Source organism: Semicossyphus pulcher, unplaced genomic scaffold (assembly GCF_022749685.1).
Source record: "Semicossyphus pulcher isolate SPU_LCO1_2020_fin unplaced genomic scaffold, fSemPul1.0.p SCAF_19, whole genome shotgun sequence".
Classification (NCBI taxonomy): Eukaryota; Metazoa; Chordata; class Actinopteri; order Labriformes; family Labridae; genus Semicossyphus; species Semicossyphus pulcher.
The window spans coordinates 6,837,315-6,863,956 of NW_027211692.1; the positions used below are offsets into that span (position 1 = coordinate 6,837,315).

At 43.9% G+C, this 26,642-nt stretch overlaps 1 protein-coding gene across 1 annotated transcript in view; it reads left to right on the forward strand.

Annotated features, from left to right (window-relative positions):
* Positions 1-26,642, forward strand: part of LOC138597388 (protocadherin-16-like) — a 74,043-nt gene that overhangs the window by 37,884 nt on the left and 9,517 nt on the right. Inside the window, exons 2-9 of the mRNA XM_069668985.1 lie at positions 18,487-18,675; positions 19,358-19,589; positions 19,757-19,993; positions 20,405-21,433; positions 22,344-22,531; positions 22,621-22,717; positions 23,128-23,285; positions 24,693-25,539. Coding sequence (XP_069525086.1) covers positions 18,487-18,675; positions 19,358-19,589; positions 19,757-19,993; positions 20,405-21,433; positions 22,344-22,531; positions 22,621-22,717; positions 23,128-23,285; positions 24,693-25,539 — 2,977 coding nt within the window. The remainder of the gene's footprint in view (positions 1-18,486; positions 18,676-19,357; positions 19,590-19,756; positions 19,994-20,404; positions 21,434-22,343; positions 22,532-22,620; positions 22,718-23,127; positions 23,286-24,692; positions 25,540-26,642) is intronic.

Here is a 26,642-nt window from a genome sequence, read left to right on the forward strand (position 1 = left end):
TCTGTTTAAAACGACCTCCTGTAGTTCAACAGAGTTTCTCTCTTCTTCTCTGCACCTCATTTAGAGACACCAACTGCAGCATAACAACGTGCCATCTCCCTCTTTCCTCAGCCAGATAGACGAGGAAGAGAAACCGTGACCTCTGACTGTTGTTGTGTCTGTTAGGTCACACAGTCCTCACACCCGGTGACACATTCCACTCCTCCCGATAAATCTTTCCTCAGAATTCACTCTGTGATTTATTTCTGCCATTGTCACAGGGGTCTAAAGTCAAAGCGCTCAACAGAGAGTCACAGAGGTTAGTACTCAGGGTCTCCCAGCAGGATATGATACATTAACCCATTCAGATCCAGTGTAATGGCCGCTAACGCTGCTGTAATGGCCTAATTTGTTTTACCATTATGGGCGTGTGTGAAAGACTGATATGCATGACTATAAATAATTTGTTCAGCTGAACAATAGTGTTTACAAGACGCAGAACTAATGTGGAGTAATGAGATTCTCAACCACACATACTTCTGCTGCCAGTGAGTGTGAACAGTCTGGGCTTTATGTAATTGGGTTATTTTACAGATGGTGAGGCGTGTGTCAGTTAAGCGTAAAATATTCTTTTTCAATTTGAAATTGTGAATAATTTATAATTCATTTCTCCTCCTTACACTTAGAATTAAGAGTGAGATGCATACATAATTTTTTGGGCTCTTTTGGGAGAAAAGTCTTCTCTAATCATCTCATAATTTTACTTTTTTTACCCATTAAAAATGTAAAAGAATTGATATTTAAATGAAACTGCTCTGAAACCTATTTGGTCTGCACCTATAAGCATCAAGACTTCATATTAATAACCCCTCTAAACTGAAGTTTGACAAATAATCTGAGATCTTTGACTAATGAAAATATAATGTGGTGTTTACTTACTTAGATCTTTGCAAATGACATTGACTCCCACAAGTGTGAATGTTTAAAGCATAATTGGCCAATCAATTTAGTTTAAAGACCCCCTCCAGTGAAAATCAAGTGTTTAACCTTGTGAACATCTCCATGTGGTGTTCTTCATGTGCTACAAGACATATCAGGGACAACATCAGCAGTCATCTCCATGGCTGGGCCTGTCTGCTTTTAAATTGCAGTGTACCAAGGACAGGCTGAACAACATGTTTTCAGATTGGCAGGTTTGAGATGTCACAAACCTAAGAAGCCAATCCCGTTAATGGACGGGGTGAAGCTATGCATAGCATTATGTGCAACCTATGGCAACCACTTTGGCGATGCGCTAAGTTTCAACAAGTTGCCTCAAAACGATGGCAGAGACGTGTTTTGTTTGGTGGTTGGAAACATGCATAGTGGGCGGGGCCTATGCAGATTCAGGAATGTTTAATGAGGGAGAAGGAGGAGATGCCTTGGGAGGATTTTTACAAGATAATTAAACGTATTTTGTAAAAAGAAAATATATATATATATATATATATCAGACAAAATTTACTATTTCAAGCAGAGCATTTATTTGTCTTAAAACATGACTGAAGCTGCTCTTTAAAAGCTCTAAAGTAACCAGTTTTTATCCCACCATTTTATCAATTCATTTCCAAGTAGACTGGATTCAGTCTTATAAGAGCACTGTAGCATACTGTTGGTTCCTTACTTGTTAAAAAGGTCTCTGACTGAAGAATGCAGTGCATCAGCGTTACTGGAGTATAAAAGTTTTCCGGTTTGCTCTCATGAGTCAAACAGAGAGAAGTCACAGAGAGACCGACATCAGCAGACTGACATCTTTTGGCTTCACGTTGAAGGTTCGTCTGATGATGAAGGATTCTCCACAGTGTGGTGTTCCTGCGAAACAGATAATGATGAAGCCGTGCTGGCAACCGATCATGTGTTCTCCAAAACAGTATTTGAGATTAACCAAAGCAACATGACATATGTTTGCTGGAACTCTGTCCTGCCGTAACCAAACAGTAAGAGTTCACGTGGAGCTGTGTGGATGTGTGTGCAGATAAGGAGATGACAGATGATGACCCTTTCACCTCCTCCGTGTGTATGATGTATGCATTCAGCTGTAATGATGATGTTTCTCTGCTGTGTTCCTGAGGTCAGTTCGGCTCCGTGCAGCATGTTTGGTTTGTTCTAACATTTTCATCACTCATGGTAACAAGTAGCCACAAACGGAGATGAAATGAAACGCAGAGGACGGCTGGAGAGGGGTTTTCATCATAACCGATGAAGCATGACTCCAACGTCTAAATGACAGAGTTTAAATGCTGCAGAATAGTAGTGAAACCTATTAGAGCATTAGACTAAATGTTGTCTTTTGGCTGCGCTTGCATGTTTAATAAGTGGGTTACTGCTTGTGGCTTATTTGAAGATCATTTGCTGGTCTGAGATGCCCTATAATATCGTACCTCAGAACATCAGAGCAGCCTTTCATTACAGCCAGAACAACATTCACTTGGATCATGGAAAACACAAAAGACTCTGTGGAGGTTAGGTGCCAATTTATCTGTGATTTATATTATCCTTCCTTTTTCCGGGGCCATAATTCACTTGTCTCCCTCCCTTATTGATGAAGGCCAAAGAACCTCATATGACACGAGTGGCGGGTGGCTGGCTACCACATAAAAGAAGGAATAGATGGTCGTCAGGCCAGAGGTCACAGAGGGCAGCTGGACGTTTGGCCGACTTGTGACCTGTAGGGGCTCACATGTTAGCCAGAACTTTCTGCCTGATTGGATTAGATGAGGTTAGGCTTAGTTTCACTTCTGTGTAAATCACACAAACACGTGAATTCACAAACATATGAAGTTTATATGTCTTTAGGTGGAAATCAGTCAGTTCCAGAGTCTTAAACGTTTGTCAGCTATTTATCAAACTCGATGTTGTTTTACACGTCAGCAGTGCAAACAAAGATGTGGTTTAAGCTTCATCTTTCAAGACACCAAGAGATGAATCAAACAGGTAAAGCATGTAAATCAGAAATTCGTAGACATGAAGTCCCTCAACTCCCTCGTTTTTAGAATATTTGATTTATTTCATTACAGGGTTTACCTAAGGATCAAAGCCTGCAGCATTAAACAGAGGGCAAGAAAACACCCAGGACAGGTTTCCTATATTCATCTGAAGACATGTCACACTGAGCTGATTGAAGTCTCAGCTCTGACCAGCAGAAAATAATAGTTTTATTATTATTCATTATTCAGTGCCTTAAAGCAAAGGGATCTATTTGCATGTATATTAGTCTTTTGTCAACAAAGGAATTGTGTCATATTAGCATATATTTTCATTTGGAGTTGCTTGGTCTTTGGTGGATATCTCACTTTGGAAGGAAACCCTTCCCTTACTTTGAGTGAAAAGCAGAATGGTCTCTTATCAGAGTATATGTTGGCGTAGTTCAGCATAGTGAAAGGGGACGACATCTGTTAGGTGTGGTCTCTGCATGCCTTCATATCCACTATCAGCTGCTCCTATCACGCTCCGTCTTCCTTGCAGATTTATTAAAAATATTCCCATTCATTCAGGGAAACGTAAAGGGACACAGTCAGTAGTAGACTGACCCCTGACAACAGAAACTAAGGGCCCTGGCCCTTCACCCGCCAACCAACTTTTCCTGCCCCTGTTGCAGGTTATTGTTCTTTTGGGCGAGCCTGACTGATTCAGACCAGGCTGGTTCACACCGCTACATTAGGCCTGCTTGATGAACGAGCCCAGCTTTTTGTTTTGATTGACGTAACTCACTTTTTAAAGTCATGTTAAACACATGGTCTTTAAATTGTTTTCAATCTGGCTCCTGACCTGGGATCATTTTCCTTTGGGAGACCCTGCCAGCAACTTTTGCCTGCAACAAAACAATTTCAATTCTGTAAATGTTTGTTTTTTAGTTTACATATTCCCAACTAACAACAAAAGAGTACAAAATCTGATGACTTGTTTTAAAGGGCCAGTTTGCCGATTTTCAACCTCAGTCCTATCATGCTTTTATGGGGAGCTAATGGAAAAAAAAATGCAATTTGGCTCTGTGCCTTTGGAAGACGCTCTCTGCTCCTCCAATGGGCCCTGGAAAACGTCCACGTCATCTGGTGAAGGCCAGGGAGCTTGCTAAACTACACTTGCTCAATCTAGGACACCCGCCTCCGATGTCATGTCTCGTTCAAAATCGTCAGGTTTGAAATGTAGACTGCAGACCTGAAGATTTTTTAAACGATCCACCGGTATATTCTCTTTGTATTTCGGATACTGTACCGCTCTGAGCCGTTGCCTGCAGCGAAACGGTAGTATTTCACTCCAGCGTCTCTCGCTGGGCTGTTTCATTCAGAGGTAGGGGCGCAATGCATGCTGGGTGTTGTAGGAATGTAGAATGGGCGAAACCACAAGCTGTTTGTACAACTGTCTCCACAGCTATGGCGCCAATTTCAAATCTTATTGCTTCTATTGATTTCAGAGACCACCAGCTTTGACTGAAGGGGTGAATTGCTCCTTTAAGAAAAAGCAGGCGTCATATTAAGGTTCATAGAAAACAGCCATGTTTGTGTGAAACTGTGGGAAAGTTTTGCTTGTAATTTTGCAAAATCTGCCATCAAGTTTTCTCCCACTCCCAACTGCGGTGTTTACATAATAAAAAAATTACGTTTGACAAACTGCCGCATTTCTTCTTCAAGGAAAAAAACAACCAAACAGAGTGAAAAGTTGGTAGAATTTCAGCAATGAGCTTTTTTTTTCACCAGAAGGCGTTCTCTTCCACAGCTGGGAAGCTAATTAATACTGAGCATAGATCCAGACACTGACAACAAACATGTTCTATTTAAGTCTTATTGCTCAAACAGCCGTAGCGTTCTCTGTCTCTCTGAGTGTGATGTAAATCTGAGGTGTGTGTGAGGATACCTTGGATTCATCAATGGACGTTCTGGCCTGAGCTCAGCTTTTGTGTAACCACAACAGGTTTTTGTCTTTAGATGGATGAATTGTGGTGATTCAGACTCGTGTGTGTTCCTTTTTAGGAGCTTGCGTGAGTTTAATATGCTGAGGACATGTTTACTGTGGAAGTCCCTTTTACTCTGAGAAACAACTGAAGTGCCTGCTGACTACCTTATGTATACTCAGGAAGGATTGTTTGAAATGAATCACATGAAGGAGGGGACTGGACATGTATACAAGATAAAATATAATTACCCTATCACCTAAATATTTTGCACAGAACTAAATAAATATCCCAGCGAGGAAATGAAACCCACCTATTGCTTTGGAGGCTCAAAGGAATTTGTGTGAAAGAAAACCTGCTCATGAATCAAAGCAAACATCTCGAATGATAAACACACAAATATCACATAGTAACCGTATTGAATGTGGCAAATAGGAAACCAAACGGAGAGCGTTGAGTTTAGAGGTGACGTAGGTTTACATGTGGAAGGATGGAAAATCTCATTATCACATTTTCCAGCAGGTTTGAAAACAGGATAAAAGGTGTAACGATGACAGAGCGGCGGTGCCTCAATCCATCTCCACGTGACGGAGCCGCAGTTTAATGTGAAGAACAGCTGTTGTTTGTTGTTGGCAGGGAACTGTTTGGAGAGTCACAGTACATGGTGCGTGTGTGTCTGTGTGAACTCATCTGTCTATCTGCAGGACTCTCCGTCCGCTCGCGATGAATCTCTGCTGACTGGTAATTATGTGACTCGATGAAACAGAAGAAAGAGATCCAAACAGACACTCATCTCTCCGCACCGCTTCCTTTGCCAGAGCAGATAGTCGCTATGGGTCCGGCTCATGTTGAACCAGGGACGACTTCCTTCAGGACCGTGCTTTCAGTTAAACAGACTTCTCTGGAGGAACGTGTGTGCACGCCAGAACCCTGCCTGGGCAGTCTTAATTTGTTTGCAGTGTTTATCAGTCACTGACAGAGTGTGTTTATGTGTACGCTTCCAGTAGGCCATTATGACCCCAATGCCCTCACTCACCCCCTCACTATCACCCCCCTTCTCTGCCTGCACTTGCAGAGAGCGACATTAGAGAGTCACTCAGTTCCCTCTCCTCAGGACTTACTCCATTACTGCAGAGGTAGAGCAGTAAAGCTGTGGCTGATGGAGGTTTGGCTTTAATCACCTTCTAATCAGCACGCTTACATTTCTGTGATTGAACGTTAACATGGATGATGAAACTCAGAGAGTCCAACATTATGTCAGAAAACTCTTATATACATGCAACATCTTGAAACCTGAAAGCATGCATGTTGTTAGTTACACATGTAAATGAAGTACCGGCAGAGCTCTGCTCATGTAGACAGCTGCATTGATTAAAATTAAATCGTATCTGTCAGACAGATGTGAGACAGACGGCTGAAAAGCTGCTTAAAACGTGTCCTGCAGACTGTGTGAGAGCTGTCTGCTGAAGGCATGACGTTATGCTTTATTTTCTCATCAACAACATAATTTAATAATAAAAGTTTTGAGCTCTAGGACATTCAACGGAATATAAAAATAACCTGGATTGTGATGTCATCTCTTTTAATAAACTTCTTTTTTCAGTTCGCCCCTCAGTCAAAGCTGGTGTTCTCTGTAATCGATAGAAGCAATAAGATTTGAAATCGGCGCCATAGCTGTGGAGAACAACACCCAGCGTGCATTGCGCCGCTCCCTCTGAAAGGAACAGCCTAGCGAGAGACGCTGGAATGAAGTACTACCGTTTCGCTGCAGGCAATGACTAAGGGCAGTACAGAATCCGAAATACGACGAGAATATACCTGTGGATCATCTAAAAAATCTTCAGGTCTGCAGTCTACATTTCATACATTTCAAACCTGACGATTTTGAATGAGACATGACATCGGAGATGGGCGTCCTAGATTAAGGAAGTGTAGTTTCGCAAGCTCCCTGGCCTCCACCAGATGACGCATTTTAAGTAGGCTGGCGGTTTTCCAGGCCCCATTGGAGAAGTGGAGAGCGTCCTCGAAAGGCACAGAGCAAAACTGCATTTTTTCCTACCGTAATGGCTTAGCTCCCCATAATAGCATGATAGGACTGAGGTTGAAAATCTGAGGATGAAAGCCGGCCAACTGGCCCTTTAAAGTCTTTGAACCCTCCAACCATGTGAGTAAACAGCTTTTAATCCCCCAAAAAACAAGATCAAGCCTTCACCAGGGGTTGGCTTTGTAGGAGAATGGCTGATTGGCTGAAGGATGTCTCCACCATGTAAACAAGGAGTGAAATGCTGGTGCCACATAGCAGCAGAGTTATGGAGTTATTAAGCTGTCTGCAGGCCGCATCACGGCAGGAAGTCTGTCAACTTCATCATTACAGGGAGCAGCCACAGCCTGGGGTGCGAGCGCTGAGTAATGACATGAACTGTCACTTAGTGGAGCCACTGCCTAATGGATTAAGAGAACATGTAAGCACTGTACTGATGATCTATTGATCTATTTACATTTTACATCACTGGAGGAAGTGCCTCTGTCAAGCTATTTCAAGTACCAGCCTTGGAGACACCAGCTCTTCTGGCTGGACGAAAACTCAACCTCAACAAGCGTCATGAACACGCAAAAAAAAGTAACTCATAGTGTGTTTGAGTTCCTCATGCTTGGTGTGTGGCAAGAATATAACATCTTCCTGTCAGAGGATATTTGGTGTGTTCCTCTGATGGACGGGTCCACACACTCCACATGAGCATCGACACACAGTGACACAACTCTCTGTCTCTGCTTTCCCAACTGTCACTTTTAATTATTGTTTACCAGCACGCTGAAATGAAATTACTGTGGCAGTATGACTGTCAATAAACATGTCCTGCATACTGGAGGACTTTTAAATCCCTACTGTAAAATAAAGCAGCTAAAAATGTCCTGTGTTTCTGGAAGCTGCTTCTTGTGCAATGCGCTCCCTTTCTCCAACCCTCAGAAAGAAGAAGGCATTTAAAATTTAAACTTTTGGTTTTTCATAAGGGATCTTCTGCTGCTCTAAAGTTAAAGCTGCAGAGCTTTGGATGACTCTTATTCATGCTACACCACAGATCTGGCTCCCCCTGCTGCGCTGGGAAACTCAACCAATTCATCCCAGTCTCACTCTAACTGCTGTGCAGCACACAAAGTGAATACTGCCTCTATATTTATGTCTACTTGTCCTCATCAATGTCCACATGTGTCACATAGTCAGCATCTGTATGTGATTCTGTGTGAGAGGAGAGTTCTTCATGCAAATGTGAATCCTTTGTAAAAGAATATTAAATAAGAGAAGACAGATCTGCTTTATGATCAGCCAAACGATCAACGCAGACAAGACCGTTTAACTCTGATGTCTCCACTGTTATTTATTATAAACGATTATTTGCGCTGCTTTGGGTTGACCACTGACTGATAACATTTGCATGTGGTTGCATGCTTCTTGCTTTGAAAGTCTCTATTGGAGAATATGAATCAATGTCCAAGATTCTCTGTCTCCCTGAGGGTTTATGGGAATCTGTCTCCACCGGCCGTGTATTGATGAATGCAGCGTTATTTGTTGCCAGTTGTGATCACAGATTTACAGAAAGACAGCCTGATCACAGGCATGTATCAGCCTTTACTGTAGACCTGGCTCACACTGAGAAGAGCGGATCAACTTCAGCGTTCAGGCTCGTGGATCTCTGGGAACCGGAGTCCAATCTGGCTCTGCAATCGCATCTGCACTGTGTTTGTGCGTGCCACGCTCAGTGGGCATTCTCCCACCCACTGCAGGCAGCTGTAGCATTAGCCTAGCCCACATCAGTTCCTGCACCCCCACACGCTGTGCATGGTTCATATTAGCTCCCCTCCCACCTACCCAGACCCTGGGATCCACCGCCCGGCCGGCCTCAGCAGACCAGAGCTCAGGACAGCGATTGGATGGCTGCGAAAGGGACGACCAGCTGAATCAGAGCTAAGCTAGAGCCTGACAGGCCCGGCTCCGTGGGTATCTGATGTAAGGTCACCTCCCCGGTGCTGCTCAGCTAGTTTCTAGGATCAGTTCACCTCCCACACCGGACCCTGGGCGGATCTCCAAACGCTTTTGAGTGGCTTTACTGGTGACTTTAGGTTTATTGGAGGTTACTTCAGAGAAGTGCTGTGATCCTCAGGCGTGTGTGATTAGGAATCATGTGAGAGTCAATCACTATATCATGCATTCATACTGCAGTTTAAAGCACCTGCATACATTATTTTGGGATAAATGAGCATTTTAATTGCATTGAGAAGAAGTCCAGTGTGCATGTTCAAATTCACCTGGAGTCTCACCCAAGTCATCGATCAAAAATACTCTGAATCAGTAAAAAGCATCCTCCTCTGACCCACCTCCACATCTTGTAATGAGATTGTCAATCAAAATGATTATTCTTCGATGCAAACAACCCAAACCAGCAATTATCTCTTTGTTGTTTTTTTTCCATTGGCTGATTAGTGGGCAGCATGCAAAAGAAAATATTGGCAGGTTTGTTTCTCCCGTCTGACCTTTGGAAAATAAACAGGCTGATGTTTAAAGCAGGAGCCTCTCAGATGGCTTACTGAGCTGCCTCTGTCAGTCCAGATGGCCAAGGGTTAACGCCACACACGCTGTGTGCTGATGCATCCAGGGAAGTTTCTGTCAGATTTATTTATCCAGCCAAAGTAAAACCTTTGTTGAGAATTATCCCTGATATTGTGGTGGAAGAGTTTGTCAGCGGTGGCAAAAGCTGCACGTTATGACAAAGTCGTCCGGGGCTGTGAGCGAACACCGAGGTCAGCAACATGTCTGGCATGGAGGCCTTTCGCAGGACCCCCTGCTGTCCTCTCCACTCATGTGCTTTTAAAATTACATTAAGTTTTTTTCTATTTAATTATTCTAAAGAACATTTTAAATAAGCAACAAATCACCAGTTTACATGTTGGAATCATATCAAACAGCGACTGAGTCAGAACACACCAGAAGGCTTTTAAACACATTAAAGTGGTTTTCAGGTGTTGTTACTTTCCTTCTTGGTGACCTGCAGTAGGTCCTGCTTGCTACACACAACAGAACTATACACATGATCTTTTTATAGAGTAGCTACACATGTATATTTACCATTCTTTGCCTTCAGTAGGTCTTTGTGTCAGCATTATTAAACTTCTCAGAAGCTAAAAATAGCATGTCTGGTCTTAAATGCAGAAGTCTATTCGGCTCTATTACCTTAACTTTCTATTCTGAAGCGGCCCAATATCTCCTCTCTCTGCTTATTTTACCTTTTCTGGAACACTTTTTTTTAAAGGTTTGATGCTTAATCACTTCCAGATGCTCTAGATTAAAGACAGATGGTTCAAAAAAGTCTCGTAGAAGTTAAAAACTCCTGCAGGCTGCCTCACATCCAACAACTGAAGCTTGTCAGAAATCTTTAATGTAAACTACAAAGAGTGCCTCCATATATATTAGAAGTATTATAAGACTAATGAAATGTGTGATTTAGCAACCCTGACAGGTTCACAATCAAATTGAGGCAAGTTTGAACTTTACTTACAAGTGAAACTTTTATTCTGAGGACTGTTAGATTCTGTCAGACCCACCGACATGATGCTTGTTCATCAGGACAAATATAAACCCAAAGTACGACTGAATTTTGTTGGAGTTTTAACTGTGATGCCAATTTATGAGAGGGATTCTTGACATTATTAGTTACCAGACTTGTGTTGGCTCAAAAGAAGCATCGTTAACTTTTATTCTGAAGTATTTCTCTTTCTAGTCAACAGTAAGTTATTTTTTACTGGCATGTACCTTTAAGTTCTTTTTACAGGTAATCACAAAAGGAACGTACGCGCAATCATGGAGAAACATCACTGCACAGAACAGTTCAACAAAGACAGAGTACTTTTATATTTTTTATCACCAGAATAAAGACATAGTGGAGAATTGCAGAATAATTAAGTGAACAAATTCATCAAATTTGGTGAGTGAGAACTGAAAGTGGCATTGAGCAGGTCTTGTCTTTGAAGGACGACATCTTCTTTTGTAATATACAAACTGTTATGATTGTTGCTTGGTGTTCTTAAACTGCATGTTACATCACCATTAATGAATCAACACTCTGACCTTCTGCAGGCCCCACACTCAGAAACTGTCACCATGTTATGGCTCACTTTTTCCAGCAGTGTACTTCTGCTGAGTGATGTGTGAGAGGAAGGGAACGAGACAGAAACCTTATCCTGTCCCGTGTCTGCACTCGAGCACCGAGTGGAATTATACCCCTGTCTGCTTTATTACCTCCCGTCTGTTCCTCTGCCAGATATGTGGACCTTACAACACACTAACCTGCTGCCCTTAACCCGGGTCCTCCGCGTTTATGTCGGGGCACTGCTCGGAGAGAGATGAAAAGCTGCAGTTCATGGAGCCGTTGTTGATTTAGAAATCAATACTTCTTTGTCTCCTCGTGTCAGAAAGAAGTTTTTTCACACCCTAAAAGAGCTGAGACAATCCCATTCTAAGAAACTAGGACAGTCAGACCTGCTGGGGCAAAAACCTTTGCATAATCCTGCTCCAGACTAGTTACAAAATAAAGTTGCTTGGTTTTCCCTAAGGCAGCCAAAAGTTACTCAGACAGGGCAATTTAATCATGTCAGACCGTGTAATTCTGGATATTTACTGCAAGATATTATCTATCATCATGTTTATCCTTCAGCACACGTGTAAAGGATTTTATTAGTGCTCATCCTCAGCACTCGTCTGCTCGGATCGTTAGCCCGGCCTGGACAGTTGGAGCTCATTTCCACAGTGAAAGGACAGTTCAGGATGATGTGATTTGGCAGCTGGCACATAGCTGTATATTTTTGGAGAAATCAGAGTGATTAAGATGGTGACTGACCCTGACAGTTATATGGTGTTTCACTGGGATACCCCAACACAACAGCTGAAGGTTAACGGACATCTGGACGTAGAAAGGATTTGACAAGTCTGGAAGAGATTGTTCGTGTGAAGTCATGCAGGGATACTGGAGGAGAGTTTGTCAATTTGAAATGCTCCTAATGAATACAACTCTAGGCTATTTATAGCTTTTAGTACTGTTGTCATAAAGAATGGAGTGGCTCTACCAATGCCAGTGTAAGGACGCAGAGGCTTTTACTGTACAACACACATTATCCAGAGATAATTGAAAGCTGATGGAAAATATTCTGTCAAAGGAGTTTTTCTTGACTCGCTGTTTTTAAAAATTTCCAGTGAATAGAATTTATTTTTCCTGCCACATCGAGAGATTTTCTTTCAACCAAAAGGATGTTGTTTCCAAAAGCAGTCGGGTCAAAGCATTGTGGTGTTTGTGTATTTGTCTATCCATCCCTCTACATAGAGTTTATATGACCCTTGCGACCTTCTGTCTCATACTTCATTCAGGACAACATTTTGCTGTTTCAAACACTGGCACATGATGGTCACTGCTGCAAAGCTTTCAAACGTTAATGCCTCTTAGAGCTTCAATGTAACCGTTAATGTCTTTAAAGTGCGAATCCCGAAGATTTCAGTGTCTCTTTGTCGGCACCTTTGGCGATAAACGGTAACTGCAGGAGCACACTCCCCAGATATCCAGACAGTGCTGCATGTGTGACGTCCACGGTTGGCTCCGTTTGTAACTCTTGATTTTCCTCGCTGACGGTCACTTGCCTTTTCAGACTGTTTGCTTCATCTGAGCGTCCAGTTTGTTTCTTTTTCTTTGGATTTTCACTTATTTTTGAAGTTGTATCTGTAGTCATCCATCTTTTCTTTGTTTGTTCAGCCATAGTAGATTACTGTTTACTCGCAACACTTGCAGAGACCGGAAAAGCAGCAACTTAGCTCCACCTACCCTCTCTGGCAGACCAACCACTGCTGGCTGATGGAAAACACGTCACTAACTGGGCGCTTTTCTGTGAAAGTCACCTCATTCGGTGATCGTCACTTAACAGACATTTATTTAACTGGAAATCTTCAAGATTATCACTTAGTAGCAGATAGCTGATAGTGGGACTGTCTGTTTCTAATACACGAAGCCCCTTCTCCTTTAAACTGTTGTTTTTAACTCTTTTGTCCTGCAATTACCAGAAATTGGAGGAATACAAAGAAAAGCTAAACACCTTAAAATATTCGTTAAATCTCATCACCTTTTTTCTTGACTTTAAAGCCAGTGATCTTTGACAGCTCAGTTAAAGTGCCCAAGCACAGTGTTTCAGCAAAGTAATAACACCTTGGGGAATGCACTCTATCTGCTCTCACTCTCTAATACTGTGAAGACCTGCTCTGTATACTTAAGTAGACAAGTGGAGGAACACAAACAGGCAGCTGGGATTATTCTTCAGCATCGTTCATTCTGTTTCATCTGGGATCTCTTTTGAAATTTCATTGCTTTTATCACACTTTAAAAAGCAGCCAGACAGCACAGGCCACAGTTTGGCACTATGTAATGTCACTATTTTGCAGACCTTACACATGTCTTAAACTATGCAGTGAAGATTTCAACTTTTTGTCTCCTGAGTAACCACAATCTTTCACATATGGTTGGTTGGAATCCAGACGATACTGTCTGTGCGGCGAGTGTTTGTTGGGATTTGATATATTCGTCAACAGTGTGTGGGCTTCTTCCTTCCACCGGACCGGTGTGGTCTCTGTCTGGGTCTTTAGTGTGGTGGTGGACAAGTCACAAAGCCTCTGACCTGCCTCTCTGCTACTTCAGCGAGTGGTGAAAGAGGCCTTTAGGAGGTCTCCGCCTCGCTCTCCCCGTCTCCGCTCTCCTCTGAAGTGGTGCCAGGACAATAGAGGGAGAGGAGTGTGCACGGCTTCACACCAGCTGTGAAAGCTCAAAGCAACTCTCAGTCCAGATTTCTGCAACTCGCCCATGTTTGATTTCTTTGAGCCTACGCTTTCCTCTCTGGCTTTATCGTCTTTTAATGATCTCCATGTCGCTCCATCAATCTATGACATGCTAAATCTTATTGTTCTCTCGGGACTGCCGCTATTACAGGCCTAATTGGTCATGTGTGTGAAGCTGTCATTAACATGTTGTTGATATGGATTCTTGGCATTAAAAAGTTCAAATTCCACTCTGATCTCAGTGACGTAAGCAGCAGGGCTGTACCCGACTCCAGACTCTGTACCGCCTTTTGCTGTCCAATACAAAATTTCGACTATTTGTTTTTATTTTTCAGGTAGCGCCTCACGAAACGCAGCCTACGTTAGTCTCATATTTCACCTGTGAGACGCTCGTTTATCAGAGTTCATATAAGTGTCAGCTGTTGATTGTCAATTAAACCATCTCCAGACAGCTACTTTCTTATTACGATACGATACGATAAGATACACTTTATTGTCCCCTTAAGGAAATTTGTCTTGGACTCCAATACTATTGTTTCAAGTCACATCATCATCGAATTTACCTATCATTAACGGCAAGCAAGATTTTAGTAGGCTAATTAGCTTAGTTAGCAAGTTAGCGGCAGCTCGGCTCGCAGGCCCCAAAGCCCAGCTGAAGAGAAGCAATTTTTCAACATGAAATTACTGTTTCTCCTGCATTGCTCTTTGTACAGTGACTCAGCGGAAAAACACAGGCGCAGTAAAGATGAACATGATGACTTGGCGTCCACATAACTGATGATTTGAATCGTGCAGCCCTAGTGAGCACCCAGTAAACCCACGTGGTTTGAAGATGATGCTTTGAGTAACGGCAGTCTTCCAGTCAGATAAAACCAGGCACAGACATGAGTCTGTGCTTAAGAGACTTAGAAATGTCATCAAGCATTGTCTGTTTGCCCGTGTTTAATTTAGGCCGGAGTCACAGGAGCCACTGCTGGCTACCGGCAGGCTGGCTCCTGGTGAACACAAAGAGCAGTTTGATGTAATCGGGCTGCAGAAAGGACTCAGTCTGGCTGTTTAGCTCCGCAAGCATCTTCAGACTGTGATGAGCAATGACTTTATCCCCAGTGTTTGTACATTTGTGTCTTTGCTTACGTAGTGAAGGTACACTGAAAGGACGTTTGCATGCATAGTTTGATTGATGTGTGTGATAATTTCCCTGTTGGCAAACATTTCCATGCGCACTCCGTCATTTGTGGCCTATTTGGATTGGCAGAGGTGCGGTCCTGATTGGCTGGTTTCACTGACGACTACGTGAGACAGATTTGTTTGACTGGGCAGTCTAAAATACGAGGAGCATGATTAAAAACTACATGGCCTTCATTTCACCCTTTGTTGGCCTCAATGGTTTCGGCTCTACATCATTCATTTACTCACAGGCTTTTTCTCCAGTTCTTTCCACAGCTTTTTTGCATGGCTGCACAATGAGAAAGGAAAGAGGAGCAGGAGCTTGGGCAAATGAGGTCACAATGACATACATTTGTGTACATTATCTACAAAAATCTGAGAACAAGAGCTGGAAAGCCACACTGGACAAACATATACTTGTATAAGAATTCAAACTTTTGGGAAATCAACTCTAAAAATAGAAAGCTCCGAAACCCTGGGCTTGTTCTTCTCCAGGCCTGGCTCTGTCTCAGACCACAGACTGAGGACATTAGATGGGCCAGAACACTTTGGAGCATCCAAAACCTCAGGATCATTATTCCATTTCACCATAATATACATAAACATACAAAGGCATGTTCTCTCCTGCGAGTCCTGCTCTCTTGATTGGACAGTCAGAAAGTCTCCTCTGGACGGCTCCTGGAATCTGATGGGAGAACCACAAAGTGCCCGGGTTGTCTTTGGATTCCCCCAGCTTGTTTTACTAAGGAGTTGGCCAAACGTTGCCTTTCCCCTGCTGATAAGACAGCTCCCATCATGCCTCACTCACACACGCAGAGTGTAGGGGGAATACTGCTGGCTGCTGCTGCTGATCTAAGATTACTCCTGCTTTTGAACTTTTAATCCGATAGAAGTGGAGAGTTTGCGCGATACCTATACATTGAAGTGTAAAGAGTAGAAAGGCAGCGGGGAACAAAAACAGAGGACGTTGTATTCATGTCAAGATGTAATAAGACAAAGTGGTGAGGGGTACTTTTCTCGCCCCTGCAGAGCTTGAGAATTCCTACTTATGACTGGAGCTTCTTAAATGGTCATAAAATATTTCCTTTCTCGTGCGAGGACATATTTAGATGTGACATCTGAAAAGGGAATGTATTGAGAATGATGGATGACTGTGGCGTTGTCGCTGAACTGCAGCATTAAACTTAAATCCTAATTCAAGACTTAGTGAGAATCTTGTGTCATCTGCTGTGATTTACGCTCGTTGTTTTATTGATTTATCCCGATCCGGGATGCCAGAGGCCACATTATGTAAGCTTATCCTCTCTCAGGGTTCATGGTTGGGGTTTGACAAATTGTCCGACTCATTTTTCATTTGCATATGGCCTCATTTGTCATTTCATACGGGTGGGCAGCAAATTCTAATCTCCTGGACAGAGGAGTCTCTGTGTTCCAGTAAGATGACACTGATATGCTGCTATTAGCTCAGAAAGGAGAGTGGAATTGAAATCGCAGTCTCTCCGGTTTCCAAAACAGACTGATTGCTTCAGGCATTATACTTACAGTGGTTGGGATTTATGCAAATGTGATTGTGTGGTTTATAAGCTAACAGTATATTCTTCCCAAAAGCCATACACTTAACTCATGGAACACAGTGTTTTCTGACCACATACGGCTCCAAATATCCTCACCACTGTACGCAGCACGGGGAAATCTGTATTTATTCAAGCACTGGATCCGCCTCATGTGAGTTAATTTAATTGCGTACGCATCACTCAATCATGAATTTATTCTGAACAGAAAAGTTCTGTATCTTTGTCGAACACTGCACCACCCACAGCTCAGGTCTAACTTTATAGACTCACAGGGAACCCTCATTTCAATAAGAGTGTGTGTAAGTTTGACTTTGTGAGTGTCTTCATGGATTCATTGTGTGAAAGAGCTCCCACTCCCACTTCACCCAAAGTAACTACCACTTCCTTATTTTCTCTTTTCTTACATCTTTTTTTCAGTTTTTTGTGTCATATAATATAAATGTAGTCTTTTTACAAACTGTATGTGGGAGTGCTTTGTTGTTATGGATGGTTGTGGCAAAAATGGAAAGCAGCATGGAGTCTCCTCAAATAGCTTGTACGTATAATGTCTGCCACGATAGGGAAATGTTTTCCTACAGATCTTCTGGGAAATGTTTGAAACATTGTAAAGTTTTTTTTTTACAGGACCTAGGTATTTCTAAAATGCTCCTTCAACTTTCCCTCCAGCTGACACTCATCACAGAACTGTGAATAAAACAACATGTAAAGCTGCCGGGTTGTTATGAATAACTTGTCCCTCTGAAAAATGATAACGTTCTGCAGTTAGCTGCAGCCTCCACGCGTTACATGATGGAGTAGCTTTCTTGCATTGCTCTCGGTTTCCCCGCCCCTCGCGTGGTTTATTATTTTTCTCTTTGGCTTGTGTTTCTGCCAGCTCTACTACACCCGCACTCCTCCACAGCGCGCCCCCTCTGTCAGGAGTTACAGTCAACAGTGCGGGCCATGCTCTCTGCTGAGTCCCCGTCTGCCATATGCTCAGGAAAGAGATGGAGCCTGAAACACTGCAGCCAAACCTTCATCACCTCAGATGAATAATTTCCATCTCCTAACACTCACACCAATGCCATCTTTTACAAAGCCGGCTTTTGATGATAAGCAAGGCTCATGTTATTTTTCTTGGCAATGTTCCTGATGACTCCTCCGTCTCTCACAGAGGCTCCCTGCTGCTGAGTGGAAGCGCAGCAGAGCACGAACCGAGCGTCCAATTAGTGTTTTCCTAAAAAGATCCATTTATAAAATATGGAGGGAGAATTCTAATCAACTTGTGAGGTTAAACCCTTCTGTAATCTCTCGCGAACTACAATCCAGAGCCAACACTTGCAAACAATTACACTGCTGGTACCCAGGGGCCCGGTGTGATTGGTGGATTTGCCTTGTGCTGTCTCGGGAGATGGTGTCGTAATTGAGTCGGCTCCCCGGCTGACGGCTTGTGAGCTGCTTTTATAGCTCCAGCAGTTCCAGCCCTCTGTAGATGTGCAGCGTTATTAAAACCAGACCAGAAGCGGGACATTACATTAGGGTATATTGCTCTGCACTGAAGCATACTGTGTGGTATCCCACTGTTCCCCAGCCGTCCCTGTCACTGTCCTTTCAGACAGACGCCACTCCTGCAGCGGGCAGTTTCCCCTGCTGGCAGCCCTCCCAAAGTCTGCAGAAGTCATTCTCCTTCCTGCCACCTTCTTTCATTCCCTCAGAGCCCCTTTCTGCCGAACGGCCTGTTTGGCTCCTGCTTTGGCTCAGATAAACACAAAGAGCAAGTCCAAAGATGCTTTTAAAAAGCACCTGGTATGGTGCTCTCGTTTCAGTCTTACATTCCTCTAATAGAATTAAGATCTGATCTTCTCTGAGTTATGTTATTAATGAGTATGGAAACTTAGTTTATACAGTAAGATATTTCCCTTCCAACTTCATAAATGTAACTTTAATGCACAATGTTGGAATGTTTAACCAACAGCATGTTTTCTTCTCTGCAGGTGACTGCGACGGATTCAGACGGAGGCTCCTTTGGCTCCATCACCTACTCCCTTGGTTCTGGCATCAACAGCGCTGTTCCTTCTCAGTTCACTATCAGCAAAGAGACGGGCCAGATCTGCACCAGCGCTGCACTAGATAGAGAAGAAGGGCCGGCCAGCTTCGACTTTACCGTAACTGCAGTGGATGGGGTGAGCCACCAAGTTTTAAAATCATGCTTAATATGAATCCACTGAGCCAGAGAGTAATCCTATAAACAGCAGCCGTGCTTTTCACACAGGCGGGAGAGCAGAGACGTGGCCAACTGTGCAGAAACATTTTGATTGGAGCAGCCAAGTAAAAAGTCAAAGCATGAATGGTTCTCCATAACAGGCTTAATCAAAAGTTAGTATATCCTGTTCCCTGTTTGCCAAATATTACTTAAAAAATGAACGGTTTAAAATGAAGGAAAATGACTGCGGCCATGTTAAAGCAATCAGAGGGAGAAATGCCTCAACTGTCAGGCCGTAATATTTTAACAAGTTGGACCCCCGCCTCCCTCGTCTTTGCCACCTGGTCCAAATGAAAAGCCTACACTGTATTTTCTGTAAATGAATAACCTATGAAACAGATTGTTTGGTTGTGGCTCACCCTCTCACCCTCTACGGGTCCTGACATATTACTCTTCCCGAGGGAAACTATCAATCTGTATCCCTGCACGGACCTGCTGGGACTATATTTTAGAGGCTACGCTCGACATTCACATTTAACAGGGTTTTCTGCTGCTTTTTACTCCATGAATGTGGCCTTAATCCTGCTCTCAGGTGTGTTTTTTCTCCTCATGATTTATTGTATGTAAAGGTATAACAAAAGAGCTTTTTGTTTCCTCTGCAGGGTGGACTCAGCTCAGTAGCCTACGTGAGGGTAGATCTGGTGGACATTAATGATAACAGACCCGCCTTTTACCCCGTCAGCTACGCTGTCAGTTTGAGCACGCAGAGCGCCCCTGGGACGTCTGTTGTCAGAGTGACGGCCTACGACCCCGACTCAGGCGAGAATGGCAAAATTACGTACAGAACAATACCTGGAGGGGCCTCGCCTTACTTTACTCTCAACAAAGACACAGGTTGGCACCAGTCATTTACCACTTCCTGCATAATTTAAACTGTTCTTTCAAGATTATAGTTATTTAAGGAGCAGGATGATTTCGTCCTGCAATTTCGTAAGATTATAATGTTAAGGAATGGAAAAAAGCAGCCTGCTTGAACCTTGTCTGCGGCCTCTTTTCTGTAGGTGTGATCTCCCTGTCTCGGTCCGTCTATGGGAAGGCCAACTCTGTCATTCCCATGATAGTCTCTGCTCAGGATGGTGGTGGTCTGGTCGCCCTCGTCAATGCCAGAGTCAACATAAGCGTGGTGGCGGGGCTGGTGGCGCCGCCTGTGTTTGAGCAGACTCAGTACTACTTTACTGTGTCAGAGGACGTCCTGCGGGGTACGGTTATAGGCACCGTCCAAGCCAGCACTAAGACAGGTGGGGACCTCAATCGCTCACTCACTCTCTCACTCACTCACTCACTCACTCACTCACTCACTCACTCACTCACAAACTCTGTGTAGTCCCACAGCCCATATTAAAAAGTGTAATATACATTTATCAGTCACACTGGATCCTGCTGGAAAGAGGTTCTTTTCAGCTCCCGGCACCACTTGTACAAACAGGCGTTGGACTTCTGTACACACCTAACTCTGAAATAACATAAATCTAAAATTCCAAGTTTAAACGTTGTTTATAAATTCATTTTCTGAGTTTTTTCGAGCTCTATAACAGTCATGAGATTTGAAAAATGACATCTTTGAAGTATACTGTTGCTTGAGTGCTTTTAGCGTTACCTCCCAGGTTGTACTGACGTCTCTGCTTTTCGTCATCCTTCTCTCTGTCCAGGCACCTCCAGAGATATATCCTACACTATCAGCTCTGGGGACCCTGCAGGATACTTTACAGTGGATCCTGACACTGGAGCTCTAAGGACCAGTCTTCCCCTGGACCACGAAGCCCAGTCCTCTCTGGATTTGGAGGTGCAGGCCCGCAGTGGAAACCCCCCTGCCTTTGGCCAGACCCGAGTCCACATTACCATCGCAGACATCAATGATAACCCCCCTGTTTTTCAGCCCTCGTCCTCGGAGTCCTTGCTGCTGCCAGAGTACACAGAAATGGGCACAGTGGTGTATCGCGTCCAAGCTGAGGACAGAGACTCTGGAGTCAATGGACAACTCACTTTTGATCTTTCTTCTCCAAGTGTAGTGCAGAGGACCTTCAGCATAGAGCGCAGCAGTGGTGAGATCAGATTGGTAGGGAACCTAAACTACGAGATTGCCCCCCGTTATGACCTCCAGGTGATTGCCAAAGATAGTGGAGTGCCCCAGCTTAGCGCCACCTTTGTGCTTGTGGTTCACGTCCAGGCAGAGAACGACCAGGGACCTGTGTTCGACACCCTCACCTACCGTGTAGAGCTGAAAGAAGGGACTCCGATAAACACACGTTTCCTGCAGGTCAGAGCTCTGAACAGAGAAACCCCTGGCTCGGGTTACCTGAGTCCTCTGGCGTATCACCTGCGTCCAGACGGCGATGCAGCAGGGTTTGGCATTGCTGCAGACAGTGGCTGGCTGTTTGTGAAGAGTGCCCTGGACAGAGAAGTCAAAGACATGTATCTTCTAACAGTGATGGCAAGCCAAGGTCATGGACAGTTGAAGAAGACGGGCAGCGCCACAGTGCGGATATCTGTGACTGATGAGAATGACAACTCTCCTCGGCTCACACAGGACCGGGTCTTCATGGCTGTGAGAGAAAACCTGCCGGCAGGAACAGGCTTTGGTCACGTGTCGGCCACAGACCGAGACAGCGGCTCCAATGGACGCCTCAGCTACCGTCTGCTGCACCCTGAACGCCACTTCCAGATAAACTCCCACACAGGTGAATTCAAAAGTGATGTACGAAGATTATACACAGCAAACACAGCTGGTTTGTTCAATCTGAGCGTTGAAATTGGGATTGCTTTGGTTCATTTTATTATGCAACCAAAACTGAAAATGTTAAGATGTCTCTGGAGACGTTGAAGAGAGAGCATAGCAGAGCAGGCATGAATGAAAAAAAAGTTGTTAGCTAACTGTAACATCGTCTTTAATAATGCAGCTGTTGACACAGAATGTGAAAAAAAAACTGCACTGCTGATATTCTTTGTTCAATTTTTGATGTCTTTTAGGTTTTGTGGAATATTTTCCTTCAATAGAAACCAGAGAAAATCTGAGTCAGTTTAAATACAACTATTATATTTTTCTGTTGATCGAGCTAAAATTGAAACTCTTTTCCTCAAACTTTTTTTTATAAGGGATCCTTTTTCAATGTATGAAAAACAAGCGATCATGATATCAAAAGAAACATTTTTTATGTCTTCAAAAACTAAAAAGATTTGCGAAAAACGAAACATTTTTGACTCATCTCACTAAGCAATCTCTCAGAGATGAGAGCCAACAGTTGCCTCTTCCCCACCGTCATGAATTAGTCAGATGCGGGTGACAGCCGCACTAAGCGTCTTGCAGGGCTCTAATTGGCCTGCTGAGTCTGTTAGTCTGTGGGTGGAGACACAGTCTCTGATTTGTGATCACTTTCTGGCTGAGTTATGCGTCTCTACCGCATCTGCCAACCTTTCAAAATCCCTCTATTTGTGTGTGCGTGTTCATGAACATCTGCGCACTGTACATGTCTATTACTTGTGTGACATTGATCAAAGCCTTCTGGCCTCTAAGTCTCTCATCATTATTCTAGTCGTCTGGACGAGTGCCTTGGCATAAAATCCCTCTCATCCTCCTCCTCCTCTTCCCAGGTGAGATCAGTACAAGGACTACTCTGGACCGAGAGCAGCAGTCGAGCTACCAGCTGGTGGTGGTGGTTCAAGACGGAGGTGCGCCCCCTCGAAGTGCCACAGGCACGGCCTTCATCACCGTGCTGGATGACAATGACAATGATCCTGCTTTCACCCACAGCCAGTCAGGCAAAAACCTCATCATACAGGTGACACATCAAAACAGAAACCCAGACAGGCACAAAATTAAATGTCTTTTATGTCTTTCTTGACATCTATTTGTGTCCTAAATCCATAGGTGACAGAAGGCCAGTCCTCTGGGGTTTTACTGGGCAGCCTGCAGGCCAAAGACCCCGATGAAGGAGAGAATGGGACCGTGTTCTACTCTTTGTCAGGTATAGTACCTGCAGTAAAGCAAAGAGAGTCCTCATGTTTGCATAATAGTTGTTAGAATATTAATATGTATGCTTATGTGCTTCATGTTGAAGTTTAAGGAATGTGGTGGTACACAGTGAGGTCTCATGATTATACATGTAGGGAAAAATTTGAATTAGAAATGAGAAAAATCAGGACAGCTTTGGTGTTTTATACTTCATTTTAGCAAAACGCATAATTTTATGCTGTTTTCTGTTCACTCGATCATTTTTCAGTCTCACATTCTTGTTTTTTCAGTGTCAGTAAGAATCATCCATCACTGTCTGAAAAAGGCGACGTTTTAATGCTAAACTGACACACCGGCTTTGTGCATTTTGCGCTCCGACATACATCATCTTCAGTTGAAGTTTGGACTCTCTGTCTCCCCCAGGTCTCCGGGCTGAGCGATTCTCTTTGAACCCAAACACTGGGGAGCTGCGTTCATCATCCCCTCTCATCCACTCAGAGCGGGCGGACTACACCCTGATGGTGACGGCCACTGACAGAGGCCTGCCCCCTCGCAGCACCTCCTGCTCCCTCACCATTCAGGTCAGACTTTTACTGGAGCTCGGCCAGCACAAACACCCTCACCGCTCACCTATTTAATATCAAAGAATGGACTCGGGGGCTGAGAGGACCCATGTCTCAGGGCCTCTCAGCCCCGCTGCAGACATATCAGCCTCACTTCTGACAAGCTTCCCTCCCATCCCCTCCCTTTTCTTCCCCTGTGAGTTTTCAAAAGGGAAATTTCTATCTGAAATGGAAAAGTGGGTTTGAATCAAATACTCCCAGCTGGCTGGTGATGAGGGCCAGCTGCAGACTGCTCTGATCAAGGTCATACTCAATGACTTCAACACTTTTTTAATACAGTAGCCCTTTTGGAATGAGCAGCGGGTCTTTACACTCGCATAAAACACAGCATTGAAGGTAATTCAGTTAATATTTAATATAGAAAAAGGACACAATGGAAGAACGCTGGAAGGAAAAGTTCCAGGAAAATAGAGCTGCCATGTAAACAGCTCCAGTGAGTGCCAGTCCACTTTCCCCCTTTTCCAAAAACACAAAAATGAAAGTCATAATTATTAGTTAATTGGATTTAATAGCGCAGTGTTGTTCCTGCCAGCTGACGCATTTCCGTAATTTCCTTTAATCATCTTTTCAGACTGATTTTCTAAATCCATCAATGATAGGATTGGACCACTCCAATTTATTTATGGAGCAATGCTTTTCCATCTAATGTGGAACCAATTTACAGCTTGTCATGAAGGTTTCACAACAAACACTATATTTTTTGGATTGCCTGCTCACTGTAAGATCTGCTCAGTAATGTGCGTGTTAATCTAACAAAACACTGTCAGCGAGGCTGCTAAAAATGTGATTAATACAATATCACTCGCTCCCTCCTCCTTTACAGCTTCTTAAATGTTCTTAGTCCAAGATTGTATCAAAGAAATAATGTTTTATTAAAACAACGTGCCACGTGTTACTTATGGGGCTCTTTCATACAAAGGAGAGAATTAATAATGTTGTTGTCTTTGAAGACTCTTGAACTGTAGAAGTTTAAAGCAACACACAGCACAGGACACAGTCAAAGTACTAAATTCCAACCCTTTTACCGTTTCCTCCTCTGATGGTGTGACTTTTATCATCAATATTTTTATTATTTTTCCTGGCAGCGACATGAGCGCTCCATTAAGTGTGATTAAGGTTAGCAGGCGTGTTTTTCAAGTCTATGAAAACTTCCTGTAACTGGTTTCATTTATTCCCAGTGGACATGTGCGGTACAAGAGAGTGGACCAGACAAAATCTGTTTTTGCTTTTCCCAAAAATCCATTTTCATTCTTTGTATCTAAAATTGTTAGCTTCAGTTGCCGTTGGGCATCTAAATAAAGTGTTAGATCCAGTGTCAGGTTACTATTTCCTCAAGTATTCAAACACTGTTTTTCTTTCTTTTAGGTTCTCAGCACCAACAAACCTTCTTCTAAGACCAATTCCCTCTCCTTAACATTCAATTCTGTGGAGGAGACCAAGCCGGGCTCCGTTATTGGCTCTGTCCGCCTCCGTGAGCGAGACAGCTCAGAGGAAGGGGAGGTGACCTACATGGTGGTGGGGGGCACAGACAGAGATGGGACCTTTGTCGTTGACCGGCTGACCGGAGACGTTTACCTGGCTCGCCCTCTTGACTATGAACGAGACGAGCGCTACACCCTGCAGATCGAGGTGGATGACTTCTCTCTGGCCCCGCCCAGCAGCACCCTGGTCCACCTTGACATTGACGTTGAGGACAGCAATGACCACTCCCCTCAGTTCCCAGAGGACCCCATCACCATCGTCATCTCTGAGAGCATGGCATCCGGCTCGTCCGTCTACACTTTCCAGGCCACAGATAAGGACGGCAGCGGGCCCAACAGCGAGCTGAGGTACTCCATCCTCCACCAGTGGCCAGACACCCCTGGCCTTCTGACACTTGACCCCTCGACCGGGGTTCTCTCTTTAGGCCAGGAGCTGGACCATGAGGTTACCTCCAACCTGATACTGGTTGTTAAGGCAACAGACTCGGCTGTAGATGTCAGCCAGAGACACTGGGGTTCTATCACCGCGAGGGTGTACGTTACTGATGAGAATGACAACCCACCAGTGTTCAGCTCGCCTACAGCCGTCAGTGTGATGGAGGACCAGCCGGTGGGCTTTGTGGCGCTGTATGTCATGGCCAGAGATGCGGACCAAGGCGAGAATGGCAGAGTGACCTACAGCATCCAGTCAGGCAACACTGGAGGGACCTTCAGCCTCAACCCCAACACTGGTGAGTCCAGCCAAGAGCACAGAGTAAGGCCAAGAAGGTGTGGGAGGTGATGGTTCAATGCCAAGCTGACTTACATGCTGAATATGCCCAACAATTTTTGTTGGCTTTTTTTCAAACCATGACCACAACTTTTACTAGAATAGTAGATCTGAGAGAAGGTGAGGTTGAATTGTTTTTCCTTTTCCTGTGTGAGCCACGAAAAACAATGCATATGTATCTGTGAGAAGGATGAAGGTATACATACAATACAATATGAATAATGCACATGTGAACAGATCAGACATTCTTATTAGTGCAAACAGCAGCTGGCTACAATCAGTCTGCAGGATTTTATCAGGTCAGTTGTTTAGTTATATTCCACCAGGCTCACTCCCCTTTGCTCCTCCTGTTGCTTTATATTGATAATAGTGAAACTATATTCAACACCTGTTTGGAATACCAAGCCTTACACATTACTGAGTCTTGAAAGTCCCTTGCGCAAGCGGAAATATTTTCATTTTCAGTGGACAAGCGAATCTGCCTCTCTTCACCTGAACTTCCCAAGCATTTGTGCCACCTCCACATACATTCTGCATTGCATGTGTACTCCTCTTTCTATGTGCTCCTACACCGCCCTCAACCACATCATCAAACATCCCCCTCCATAAACACAAACTCTAGTAATACGTCTGCTTACGTCTCAGTGCAGCACAACTCTTGCTTCACCCTTCATGACTTATTTCTCTTAGTTGGAGGCCAGACAGATGGAGCAGCCTGCCAAATATATAACACACACACACACACACATACACACACACACTTACACACACACACACACTCACACACACACAACCATCATCTGTTATTGTGGATCTATTCCCATGAAAGACCAAAGAACCTCCTGCTCCGGCTTCTGGGAACCATTAGAGAAAGGATCAGTTACGCGTGTTTATGTGTGCACATGTGTGTGTGTGTGTGTGTGTGTGTGTGTAGGCATGCACATATGTGTTTGTGTGCTTGCATGAGACTCTGTCACTTAGTCAGCGCTGACCTTGGGCTATTTGGTCCGGTGGGCTTTGTTGTGGTTTTTGAGACACGTGTCGACGTCGGCTCCGCCTCCTCCT